The sequence below is a fragment of the Equus asinus genome, chromosome 10, assembly GCF_041296235.1.
Source record: "Equus asinus isolate D_3611 breed Donkey chromosome 10, EquAss-T2T_v2, whole genome shotgun sequence".
NCBI lineage: Eukaryota > Metazoa > Chordata > Mammalia > Perissodactyla > Equidae > Equus > Equus asinus.
Window position 1 is genome coordinate 65,332,581 of NC_091799.1, and position 13,308 is coordinate 65,345,888.

The 13,308-nt window shown below is 39.6% G+C and overlaps 1 protein-coding gene across 1 annotated transcript in view; it reads right to left on the reverse strand.

Annotated features, from left to right (window-relative positions):
• RAB3C (RAB3C, member RAS oncogene family) overlaps window positions 1–462 on the reverse strand; it is a 261,295-nt gene extending 260,833 nt beyond the window's left edge. The window contains exon 1 of the mRNA XM_014860388.3: window positions 81–462. Within this exon, the coding sequence (XP_014715874.1) occupies window positions 81–98 (18 nt within the window). The 5' untranslated portion in view covers window positions 99–462. The remainder of the gene's footprint in view (window positions 1–80) is intronic.
• Window positions 463–13,308: the final 12,846 nt, after the last annotated feature.

A 13,308-nucleotide genomic window follows, 5' to 3' on the forward strand; every position in this document is an offset into this window, starting at 1 on the left:
CGCACACACACACACACATCTCAAAGTCCGTCAAAGCGAGATTTCGCGAAGAGCATGCAGAGGAACTCCCTTCTGCTTACCTTTCCGTACAGCTCCATTGAAACTCGAGGTTCCGAAATTCTCAGTAATCCCTCCTGCCACAAATGAGGTTAGGGTCTTAAGCAGGAAGCGGAGCTAAAGGCACAACACAATGGAAGGGGTGGGGGTGGCGGTTGGCGGAGGGAGAAACGAGGGATGTGGAGAGTACAGCTGATTTAGATAGATGGCTCCTTTCCTCTGGGGGGGAAAGTGTGGAGTCTTCAAGTGGCAGCTGCAGAGAAAGGGCTGAGTCTGTTAGGAAGTGCCAGGGGCGCGATTGCGCCGGGCAGCCCCTCCCCAGGCCCTCCCCCAGGCACCTTCCGCCGTCATTAGCGCGCACACACAGCCGCGGCCGGCTGCGGGCTGGAGAGCAGATATGGCACTGGGTTATTTACCCAAAGCAAGTCGCATAAAATGAACACATTCATCACCAGAGCCCAGAAGCACCGTCACAGAATGAGATAGGAGACCCTTACTAATTTATCCTGTCCTTCCTTTAACACAGCATCATTCCTTACATTACAATCGTACTCCCACACTAGTTCAAAATGATTTTGAAACCTCCGAACTGTACTTTTATTACACTTATCTTTTCCCCTCAATTGACTAATATGTGTGACTATCCATGTTCTCCGTACCTATCTGGAGACACCCTTCTCCCCTTAAGAGAAAACGTTAATCAGTCCAGTAATGATCCCTGCCTTTCGCACGAGGTCAAAATGATCATGGCTGGAGGCAGAGTGGGAAAAGGATGAATTCGATACTGGCACAGAAGCTTGGAAGTAATAACTTGAATCAGCTTGAAACGTCGTTGCATTAGACAAAGCAGTAGAACGGAAGTTCTGAAACTTAGCTGTGCTTGAAAATCTCTTAGGGAAGGATGTTTAGAACACGTATTCTCAAGGCATGCGCAGGGATGGTGATTCATTAGATGTGATGAGGCGTCTGGGAATTACCATTTTAAACGAACACTCCAGCAATTCTGATGTGAGTGGTCCTTTGCTATCATTCGAGAAACGCTGTCTTAAAGAATTTACATGTAAGAATTTTTCAAAGTTACAAACCTCAAAAATATCACAGGTTGACTTCCTGCAACAATATGTATTTAAGATATCTTGTTAATTTTAGGTTATTTTGTGTTTTTTCGTTTTTGAAACATCTAAGATCTGTCTTCTAATGTAGCAGTCCGTGATAATGTAATGTGATATCACACAGAGAAATAGTTTTTATAACTACTCAGAAAATACATTTTAAAATGCTCCTGTCTGGGGCTGGCCTGGTGGCGCAGAGGTTAAATTCGCATGTTCTGCTTCGGTGGCTGGGGGTTCTCTGGTTGGGATCTGGGTGCGGACATGGCACCAGTTGGCAAGCCATGCTGTGGCAGGCGTCCCACATATAAGGTAGAGGAAGATGGGCATGGATGTTAACTCAGGGCCAGGCTTCCTCAGCAAAAAGAGGAGGATTGGCAGCAGATGTTAGCTCAGGGCTAATCTTCCTCCAAAAAGAAAAAAACAATGCTCCTCTCATATTTGAGGTAATGTGATGGTGAGAGCAATTTCATTTAAATTCGCTAATAACAAATAAAATTAAAAGGTAAAAGGGAATCTAATATCAATATGCTTCATGGTAGCAGCTTATCTGAAGTCAGACTTCTGCACTTTTTTTGTCAGGAACTAGGTAAAGGTTCATCTCTTTATAAGTCTTTTCCACAAGAAGTACCAGTAATGTAATAGCGACACTTATATGTATATAATTATTTGGCATTTAATAATAAAGATTTGCACAGCTGCTTAGAGCTTCCCTTTCTTCAGAAGACTTTCTTGTAAGTTTTGTACTATCATCACCTTTTGAATTTCTCAAAATTCAAAGAGTCTGATGTCACAGAACATGTTTGAATATTACAAATGTTGAACCGTTATAGATTTACTACTCTTTGAGAAGTTCCTTCCTTCTGAACATTTTACTAAAATGATATATCTCCTCAATTTTCTAGTATGTTTTTTATCTGTGGAAGAACCCATGAAAGTTGACCTCCGAAAAAAACTGGAGTGGTGAAAGGTTTTGGCGAACTTAGTTCTGTCCTGTTTCTTCTCCTTTAGTTGGGTATTTAAGCGAGTGCAAGGAGTCAAAAAAGCTGGCCAAGGATCAGCTAAACAAAAGTGGACTTGAGCTAATTATCCTCCTAAAGTCAGATCAAGAGCACTTTAGCTTTCCTTGAAATCAGGTCACCATCTATGAATTTAATTCCCAAGGTCACCATATGGCTGCTGGAGCTCCAGCACTTACATCCATATTCTAGCTGGCAAGAAGAAAGAAAGGATGAAGAAGGGCATTTTTCTCATCCCTTTAAGCGCACCAGTGCTCCTATATTACAGTGCCTAGAACTTAATCTTGTGATTATACTTTGCTTCAAGGGAGGCTGGGAAATGTAGTCCCTATTCTGGGTGAACATGTGCCCAACTGAAAATTGGGAATTCTGTTACACAAGAAGAGATGGACAGGTAGGGGAGACAGCTTGATAGTCTCTACCACAGGGCATCAGGGGAGCTATAAGATAAAGCTTGCTGCTTTTTCCCCTTTACAATTTTGCTGAAATGGCAGTGTCTCATTTAAAAATTTACCCATTCCCAGGGATCTCTGTAATTTAACAGCAATCAAAGCCTTAAAATCAAAGTGTTGCCAAAAACTTAGGGTATTCTGGCTCTTATTGAGGAAACAGAGAAGGAGGGAAGCGTTCTCCACTTACACATGAATCTGGGGTTAGGAATTGATACTAAAATGATTTTAAAAGGAGGAATATAGTTAATAGAAGGCAGAGGAGCCCCCGGTGAATGTCATGGACTATGTAACATGAGCACTTCCCCATATTAGAATGTAGAGTAGGCTCAAAGGTCCTGAGGCCCAGAGAAGGTGATTTACGCTGGGTCACACAGAGCACTAGAGGGATAGCTGGGATGAGAACTCGTAAATTTTTCTCTTTGAATTCAACTTTCTTTCCATTGTCTCACATCACTAATCATTATCGATAGGCTTTTTGCTACCCTGTGTTTATTTACTATTTACTAGTATTCACTTTGTTGTTTGTATGTACCTAGTTTATTGTATTTATCTAGTTTATCTATTATTCAGTTTGTTGTTATCAATCCGTGTCTGTGTCAGCTCTATTAAACAGTAAAATTCTAGCAAGTAGAGTCAAATGGGGAAAATTTATTTGGCTAAAAGAGAGCCAAGAACAAGAATAGTTAATTAAGTATTAATTAGTAATGATGATGTTGGTTCAATAAAAAATAGCAATCGACATTTTGTTTCCACCACTGTTACCATCTCTCCATTAGGAATTACACTGAAACATAAAATGACTGAGACTTGGTAGAAGAGATGAGGATACTTCTGGGGGTTCACTTACTCCCTCATGCAAACTTTACTCAAATCCACAGTGCAAGGTTGTGGCCGGGTGTCTAATCATAGTTGTTTCTAGGTCTATTTCCAGTCAACCAGGAGGTTTCTGGCCTGAGCCCTGTTACCTTTGTCTGGCTCACTGTGTTAGGACTGGTTTTGTGCAGCATCCATATCAAGAAATGCTATTGATTGTCTAGTGTTCTCTTTGGAAGAAATTAAACATTCCCATGATGTTATTGATTTCTTTTTAATTAAAAGGAGAAATCATTTTAACTCATTCCTGCTCATGATGTTTCCAACTTCATACATAATCAACATAAATAAGACGCTTTGTAAAAAAAATTAATAAATTGCCCTCCAAATGAATGAAAAGAAAATTATGCTTTCTTTCTGTAACATAAATATGATATTATTAATGATAGCCACCCTTTCTTCAACACCTACTCAGTGGTAGGGACTTCGTCTATATTATTACATCTAATCCTCAATAATATTGCAAGGTAGTATTATTAACCTTATTTTACAAAGAAGAAAATTTATATGTAGAGAGGTTAAGTATTTTGCTTACAGACACCTAGCTAGTAAGATGTTGGGCCAGGATTTAAAGCTCTGGGTTATCTGATTCCAAAGTCTGGACTCCTGCCCATAGTTTTTCTCATAAAAAGTAATGTTGCTTTAAAACAGTATGCTTTATGATGTCTCACAAAGAAGTTTCACTGAACTTTGCTGTTGTTGTCCCTGTTGGCCTTGCTTGGGAAGAAGGCTGCTACATATGGTCCTCTCGTGGTACTACTGGTTACTTACATCTATTCGTACAGCACTTTTTCATTTGGAAACTGTCAATATTTTCAGAAAATTCTAATTCATTTTATGCACTAGAAATATTATTAGGGAGTTTTGTATCAAATTCAGATTTTTTTCATGAAATGTATATATTTCCAGTTCAGAGAAGACAGTTTTAGAATAAACAGATTATAATTATGCAAATTATGAGAAAAACAGAGGAGTACTAAACAATAATCCCCACATTTCGTACAAAGTGCCTATTCACCCACAGGATTCAGATTGGTATCCTGGGGTAAATGTTGTGTGACCTACATCTTTGTTAAGCCGTGGTATACGTACTTCCAAAGAGATAGATATCACTATATTTTTTAAAAAATCATGCCACAACTAGAAGGACCCACAACTAAACATACACAACTATGTACCAGGGAGGCTTTGGGAGAAAAAGGAAAAAAAATATCCTTACTCTTGTAAAGCTATTACAACTTTTGAAAGCAATTTTATAATTAAGATGTGATTTAATTGTGTGGAGTTTAGATATTAAGTTTCTTACCTCTAGGCTTTTGACCTGTCAAAAGAGAGTCAATCTACTGTGCTGACTCTGAGAACAGAGAGTGGTCCTCGGCACCTTCTTAGACCTGCAAAAGTGTGGAGTGGATGTGTGTATTTGGGGGATGGAGGTGAGAGGTTGAGGGGTGAGGCGGAAGAGCATACTGTTGGCACCCAGCCAGGGTACCTGTGACAGTCAGCCTGCGTGCCTTCAGCAGCTAGGGGCCCAGCTCTGAGCTAAGCTTATATCTCAGAGCCAAGTCCAGCTAAGGAGCAGAAGGAGGTTCGTGACAAATATCTATGTGTTGAACTCCCGTAGCATTTAAAAAATGACAGACTAATACATGAAGAAGGGATCTTACAGATAATCTAGCTGACTCCTCCCATTTTCTGGATAAAAAATTAGATCCCCAAAAAGTGAAATGACCTGCCTGCAGCACCACAGGTGATCCGATGCTTTTGAAGGGCTCTGACAAATATTAGAACAAAAGACTATCCTGAGAGTTACAATTTATTTATTCATTTATTTTTTAGGAAGATTAGCCCTGAGCTAACTGCTGCCAATCCTCCTCTTTTTGCTGAGGAAGACTGGCCCTGAGCTAACATCCGTGCCCATCTTCCTGTACTTTATATGTGGGACGCCTACCACAGCATGGCTTTCCAAGCAGTGCCATGTCTGCCCCCGGGATCCAAACCGGAAAACCCGGCCCTCAATCAGAACGTGAGCACTTAACCACTGTGCCACCAGCTGGCCCCAAGAATTTATCAATACAATCACATTTTATGTGTATCAATAATTTTCACTGAGTTATTTTTAGGTTTACGTATTATAATTTAGGATGGAGAGTCAAAATAGAATGAGACACCATCCTCATCCTCAAGGGGGCTCCAAACTAGTTTAGGAGACCAGGTATATAAACAGGAAATAGATAAGACATCAGTGGCAGAGATAACACAAAGCAGTGCCTGATTAGCTGCCCACTCACTCTCATCATTAGTAACTACTTTTAAAATTTATAGAAGAGAGTAATCAGTTCAAGGATAGTCTATGGAGAAGTAAATTATGCCTCTGGGTAAGCAGGTCATCCAGTTGCAAATGTAGAATGAGAGACACAGACTAGAAGACCTTCAAAGGAACTTAGAGATTGTTTAGTTCTTTTTTTCTGAGTTTGCAGACAAAGAAATCAAGGCTTAAAGACGGATAATGACTCATCTAACATCACACCAATTAATAACAGAGACAAGACTAATATGCAATTTTCATGCTATCAAGACTAGAGTTTTTTGTAAATACACAACATTTCAACAATCACTACTTTGAACTTGAACACTTATTTGCTGTCTCATAACTTGACCAAAATGTTGCTCAAAAATCATGAAATTACTACACATTAAATCAGAAGTTAAAAATCTCCTCCAGAAAGATGAGATCTGATTGTTATCTCTCCTATGCTGGTTGAGAAACATGGTATAAGATTTAAGGAGAGTTGAAGTGTGATACTTTCTTCTTCAAGTAAGGGCTTGTAAAATATTTTACATTTTATTACTTTTAAAATGTGACATAATAATTAAGCTACAGAACTAAAGTTTTGTTATTATTCTAATTAAAATGAAATTTGACCCAAGTCTCCATGTATTAAGATGGCTATAAAGTTCAGTTATCAAGTGATTTGATGGGAATGGGGGTGAGGGCTTCTCCTTTCTTCCTCCTTGGATTGCACAAGAACCCTGGAGCATAGGCAGGACAGTAAAATGGTAGATGCTGGACATCTTTGGTGGTCACTGATGCTGCTCTTTTTCAGGTCAACATGGCCTATTTTCAGGCAGGTAACACCATTCTCTCTATGCCAAGATAAGCCACAGAGATCCTGATCAAAATCCCAAGGTTGTAGTGCATAATGTGTCAGTTAGTTTTGCTGTATCAAAAAGGTTGACGCAACTAATCTATAGTCAACCTACAAATTAAAATTGGAGTGAGTTTATTATATCAGCCAGCTTTGAGAACTATAGCTTGGGAATGAAATTTCCATGGAAGGAAGCGCTCTGAAGAAGCGGAGTGTACAGAGTGTTTTTGGAACAAAGAACATGCGTTGCATATGACAGGAGTATCTCTTTTACTACAGTCACAAGATGCTTGCTCGCACAACAGATCAGCGGTCAGTAGATGAGCATTACAGGTCAGAAATTATTCCTTAGTTTCTGGGAAGAAATGCTTATCCTTGAAGAAATGCTGATATGGGAGAGGCAACATCCCTATCTTTAAGAACATCATTCTTGGCTTTCAGACATAGTAAATGTTTAAACCAGATGTACAATGCATGCTCAACAAGCTACATCAGACCTTTCTGGAAAAACAAAGTCAGGCTGAATTAGTTTTAAGCCAGAAACTTCCTCATATACTCCAATATATGTTATTGCTTTTCATTTATTCATCAAAAGCAGACTCAAAACTTAGTAATTCAAACAGCAATCATTTTTAGTTCATGATTTTATGGGTTAACAATTGGCACCAAGCTTTGTTGAACAGTTCTTTCCATCTCAGTTGGGTTCACACATCCCTCTGTGGTCAGCTACAAGTCAGCAAAGCAGCATTGCTTCTCAGGGTTGTTTGGCTATTAGATGGAGGATGGGAGAGGGACCAGACCATGTATCTCTCATCCTCTAGTAGGCTATCTCAAATCTGTATGCACGGCAGCTTTTCAGGGTCTAAGAGAAAGAGTAGAAACACACAAGGCTTCTTGAGACCTAGATTCAGAATTGGTACGGCATCCCTTCTGCTACATTATATTGGCCAGAAGAAGTCACAATGCAGCTCAGATTGAAAAGGTGGAGAAATAAACTACTTGATGAGAGGAACTGCAAAGTGACATTTCAAAATGACTCTTAGATCCAGGAAGGTGTGGAGAATGTGACCACTGTTACAACCGACTGCACACAGGCCAGTATTGCCTCAAGGCTCTACCACTTTGAAGGCTCTGTGTTCCAGTGAGCCCCTGCCTCTGCTGTTCTTGCACCAGAACCCCCACCACCTTCCTGGCTTCAGGGGATCTGTCAACCTCATAGGGCCCCTCTTCAACCCTCCATCACAGTACTTCTGCTGATTGGTTTTCCCTTCGAGAAACCCAGTTTAATTATTTACATGGACCTCAGCATTTAATAACAAAAATGTGTTCAGGAAATTCCTTCCAGTGCACCCATGACAGCTGATTACTTCTTCTTCTGGCTGTCAACCACCCCCAGCAGGTAAGGAAGGAAAGAATTCCTGGATAGAAGAACTCACAGGCCTGGTCACATCTACTACAAGGAAAGAACACCTTTCATTCTTCCACGATCACCCTATGGAAGAAAGGGGACTCAGTCATTTCTCAATAGCTTTTCTGTCACATTTAATTCTCAATTACTTTCCCTGTGGTGAAATTTATAGGAAGCTTGAACTAGAAATATTATCAATCATCTTCAAAACAAATTTTCAATAACATCTTCAACACAAAGGTGTAGTCTACATCAAATAGATCTTTTTTATTTTCCTCTCTGATTCTTTAGTTCTTTTACAGTGTGAGTGAGCATGTATGTGCTCCCGAAAGGAGTATTATATCATTATAAAGCACACATTTTACTCTGCTTGAAGCAATTATAATTGAAGAACACTTTTTTTTATACTGCCATGACTTTTTGAAAGATGCATTTTCTTGATATTATTTGCTAATGACCCTGATGTAAACAATAGTTTTCCTTTATAGTACCGAAAATCTCTTCAAGGAGAAACTTATTAAACTTTTTAAAAAATCATATTAAACACAGAGTCCATCCTGGCAAAGATTCGTACTGTCTTTAAGAAGGTCACAGTGTTCTATAGGAAGGAGAAGAAGGCTGAGACAGCGTATTTGTCTAAGATTAACTGTATCCTAGGACTCTGCTGAACATTTCACACAGTTTTAATTGAGGCTAACATTAGCAAGAGGCAAATATGACTGTTGTCTGTATTGACAGGAAAAGATGACACAATCAAACTGTGTAATTTGTAGAAAATTTAATAAAGGGGCTATTTACAGGGCCATGGGCAGTGTTAGTGGAAATCAACAAGGAAGAGTAGAGTACCCTGGGACTAGAAGCAACAGGGAACCGCTGAGAAGTTATGGCCAAATGGCCAAGGCTCAGGAAGAGAGCATTTACTAGAATCAGGAGAAATTTCCTGTCGAAGATGGAGCCTGTAGTGGAAGGAAATAACCAACCCTCCCACACTCTGGCACCTGCTGGCTCCCTGTTGGCTGAACCCAATCAGAACCCAGAGCCATGGACCCTGTTGATGCAGTCCATGTGCTCAGCCTCCTAAGACACAGAGCAGGGTGCAGAAGAGTGGAGTAGGGTGGAGAAGGAGGGCACATAGGAGTTATCAGCACATTCTCCCATTTTAAAGATAAGCAAATTGAGAATCAAAGAAAATAGTAACTTTGTAGATCACAGAGGCAAAACAGAATTTGAACTCAGATCTTTCTAGATCTCTTTGCATTTTATGTGCTGGCTACTCTATTGAGTTTGGTAGAGAGAAAAAAATTTATATTTTCATCATAAGGAGTATTTTCCAAAATTCCAACTCCATTTCCCTCATTAACTTTCACATTCTTAATATCCCCAGGACTACACAGCAAGAGATGGCTACATGCATCATCACATTTCAACTGGACCCTTGAGTCCCATTTGTGTACCATCTTTCTTTCACCTGCTATGATTATTGTTTCCTAATTCCACTACCGAGTGTTATAATTATTCAAGTCAAGAAACATTTATGAATTGCCTAATATGCACCACAGTTGTTTCCGACACTCTAGAGGATGCAACTGACTATACGACATGGTCTGTATCTTTCAGTGCTTGTAATCTTGTTTAAAAAAAGAAAAAGCGCTGTATGCTCCCAGAGACCAGGGGTCCTGTCTGACTCGTTCACTACTTTTTAATCAGTACTCGGAAGAGCACCCAGCTCACAGTAGGTGCTCAACCAGTTTTGATGAATTAATGAATAATGAAAAGATACAAAATGCTGAGAATCCAGTATAATGACGCTCATAAATATGTGGCACACATAGTAAAGAGTTAGGAGGCTTGAGAGGATGAAGATCAGGGAGGATCACAAAGACCAAAGAAGCTTTGAAAATGGAGATGTTCAGAGGAATTTTGAAAGATGAACAGGGTTTAATGCACACAAATGGGAAAGACATTTGGGTACTTTAGGCTTGGGCGGGGAAACGGTTCAGGGAACTAGGTTTCGCCTACAGGAAATCAAGGCAAACATGATAAAAGGGAGACGTTTGTTCTGGAGGAACCCACTGTACCCCTTCTGGTGCCTCCATGGATCTCTCTCTCCCGCATTCCTTCTCCTCCCACTCTGGAGCACCTCACTTCCCCAACACTGTCTGCTGTTTCAGGTTGCATGATCATCAGGAAAAGCTGCCTGTCTGGTCTCCCTTCTCAGTATAAGGTTTTGATTAGTGACTTCTAGCACTAAACTCACTAAACTCAGAATTTATTTGTTTAAGGTCTCAGCTTAGCTATCACTCCCTCTAGCAAGTTTTTCCTGACCCTTCCAGGTCCCAGGTATATTCCTCCCTGGGTTCGCATAGTGCTCACAGCTTCTGTCATCACAGCACTTATTGAGTATATCAAGGTAGCTTGTATTATGGCTTCTCTCCCCACAGTAAGTGACAGGAGGTCTGGGGTTGTCTCCCTGTTGTCACACTATGTATGAATGACTGTGTGTTACCAATAAGCCACAGGGAGGATTTTAAGCTATTTTACGAAGATGATTCTACTTATCTTTTCTCAAATACTGTATCTTGAGCTGAAGAAGATGCGTTTTTTGGTGAACAGGGTTTTTGAAACCCTGAAAGTTACATTGTAGACGTTGCTAGGAGTAGGACTAATTCGATTTGGGATGTAGAGTGACCAACCTTCTCAGTTTGCCCAGAACTGGGGATTTCTTGGTATTTGGGATTTTCAGTGCTAAATCCTCAAAAGTCTCAGGTAAACTGGGGTGAGTTGGTTCTACCCTACTGGGAAATGTAAAACAAATAATAATAAGAGTCCTCTATGCACTGGGCTGTGCCTCTAAACCCTAGCTAAGGTTATGTTAGTGCTGCAGAATATAATTTCTGAACTTGCTTTTTCATCCCCTGACTAATGGAACATCGTGTCTTAGTAGAAAAGCACTCACCCTGTGAAGAGGAACCAGTCGAGACTGAGAATTCTTAGGCTCTGTCAATTTTGTGTTGCTTTTAGCATACCACAATAAATGGTTCTCTCAAAGTCACCTGTTAGGCCTTGTGACATAACTGGCTGTCAGAACTTTCATGTAGGGAGTTTTCCCTTCAGATGTTTCATTACAGATGGATTCCTAGCAAGTGTTTTTGTGGTTGTTGGTTTGTTGTTCTTGACTCTGAGAAGCTACTTGAGGGAGAATTACTTTCATCCCTTTGAGGCGATACTAGGTTGGAACATAGCATTCATACCCAAGCAGTTCAGCACTATTTGGATTGAACCCAAGTGAACTGAATTTTGGTTCAGTTCACCCCATTATTTCATTACTGGTTTCTTTGTTTTATCAGAAAACTTGTTTGAGTTCCTTGTTTTCCCTTTAGGAAAAGGGGTTGGTGACTGGTAGAACAAAGATGAAAATTAGAGAAGATTTTGAGGAATTGATTTTCTTATTCAGGAAATGAGGTGGATAGAATCTATAATGTTGGAAGTACTCTCCAATCTAACACGCACAGCCAGGAGAGTGGCAGCTGCTCAGCTCTGTCATTAGCTTGGAATCCATGAAGTGATTATAAGCTCAACTCACGCAGCTCCAGTGATTTTCCGGAACAGCAGGGATACAAAAACACAACAAAAAATTTTGCTTCCTCTCAGTTTTGTTTTATATGCTTGTGAATGGTTGCAGCTCAGATTATCAGGCTATTTGTTGCCTCCTTCTTATAGTTCACAGGCACAAATCAGACAAAGGCCATCCTCACTCATTGTTTTAAGGCAGAAGTCTACTAGAGCATTTGATGGCCAGCCTTTCAGGAGAGTTTAGTAAGCTTTTTGTATGTGCTGTTTTATCCTTTTCTCCCCACATAAAACCCACACGGTAGATATTATGATGATCTTTGTTTATAGATGAAAAAAATCAGTTGAGGCATGGGAAGTTTAAGAAGCTTGCTTTTTGTAAGCAAAACTCTAAGGGTTTCAATTCGGGTAGTATGACTCTAGAGCTAAATGCTTATCCACCACGCCACAGTCCTTCACTTGACTCAGTAAGTAGCCCCACCCTTCCACGATGAGAAATGGTCTGCAGCATAGTTGTCGAAGTTCTTGGGTAATTTCTTGTAACATCAAAGAGGTGGCTTTGGTATTTGGTTTTGTAACTACAGAATTTTAGTTCCTTAATTTTTAAGAAAATTACTCCCAAAGTAGTACACAAGTTGACAATTGTCTTTATTAGGTGCATATTCAGAAATCAAATCTTGTGGAGTTTTCCTGTCCAAGAATCTTTATCCTAACTTCCACAGCATAAATTTTGAGTTAAAATTATCAGTAAAAAGGATAATGATAATAGAAACATAATGTGGGATGTGAATTTTAAAGGACGAAAATATATATTTATTTATTTAAGAAGTTAATATTTTCTAAGGTTCTTTAGGTTCAGACTATTAAACACAGAACACATATATTCCTTTTTTACACTATGTTTATGTCCAAATAAGATACTTTCCCTTTTATAATTCTGTAACATTTATTCAAGTCCTTTCGAAGTGAAAAGTGTGGTATCATAAAACTTTTGAAGAAAAGGTAAAGACATAATGTAGTAAGTCCTTATAACTTTATAGCAACTGTTATAAAAGCATTATTAATATGATTCCCACTTTATAGAGGAGGAAATAAACCAAAAGTAAAGTGAATTGCCTAGAGCACATGTCAAGCAAATGGAAGACCCTAGACTGGAAGCCAGTCTAGCAAAAGAAGCAACGATTGATGCTGGGCCTAATAGCCATCTCAAGAAACACAAGGTCATTCTCTGGGTCATCACTCCAGCACTTGAGTTGCTATGGGAACCGAGCAGTTAGAACCTTGCAGAAATAGATGCTACCACAAAAAAGAGTCGCCCACGTAACCATGAGCATCACCAATATTCTGAGGCTCTTTCCCTAGTAACATAGCCTTCCATAGCCAATCTTGAATCTGCATATTTTTTTCACTGATGCTAGAATTCTTCTGGAATGTATAAATTTATCTGAATGAAAAAATGTATTTCTCATGAAGGATTTTTTAGGCAAGATGATTTGCCTTGTGGCAAGATAGGCCTGCCCAACTGAAATAGAACTCTGACTGCTATCATACACAATATAAGAAGAAGAATACCACCCCTCCCATCATGACAGTGGCTGTCATTTACAAATCACTTTCGTGTTGATTAGATCATCAACTCCAAGACAACATTTAGGTGGAGGATAAGCTATTCTT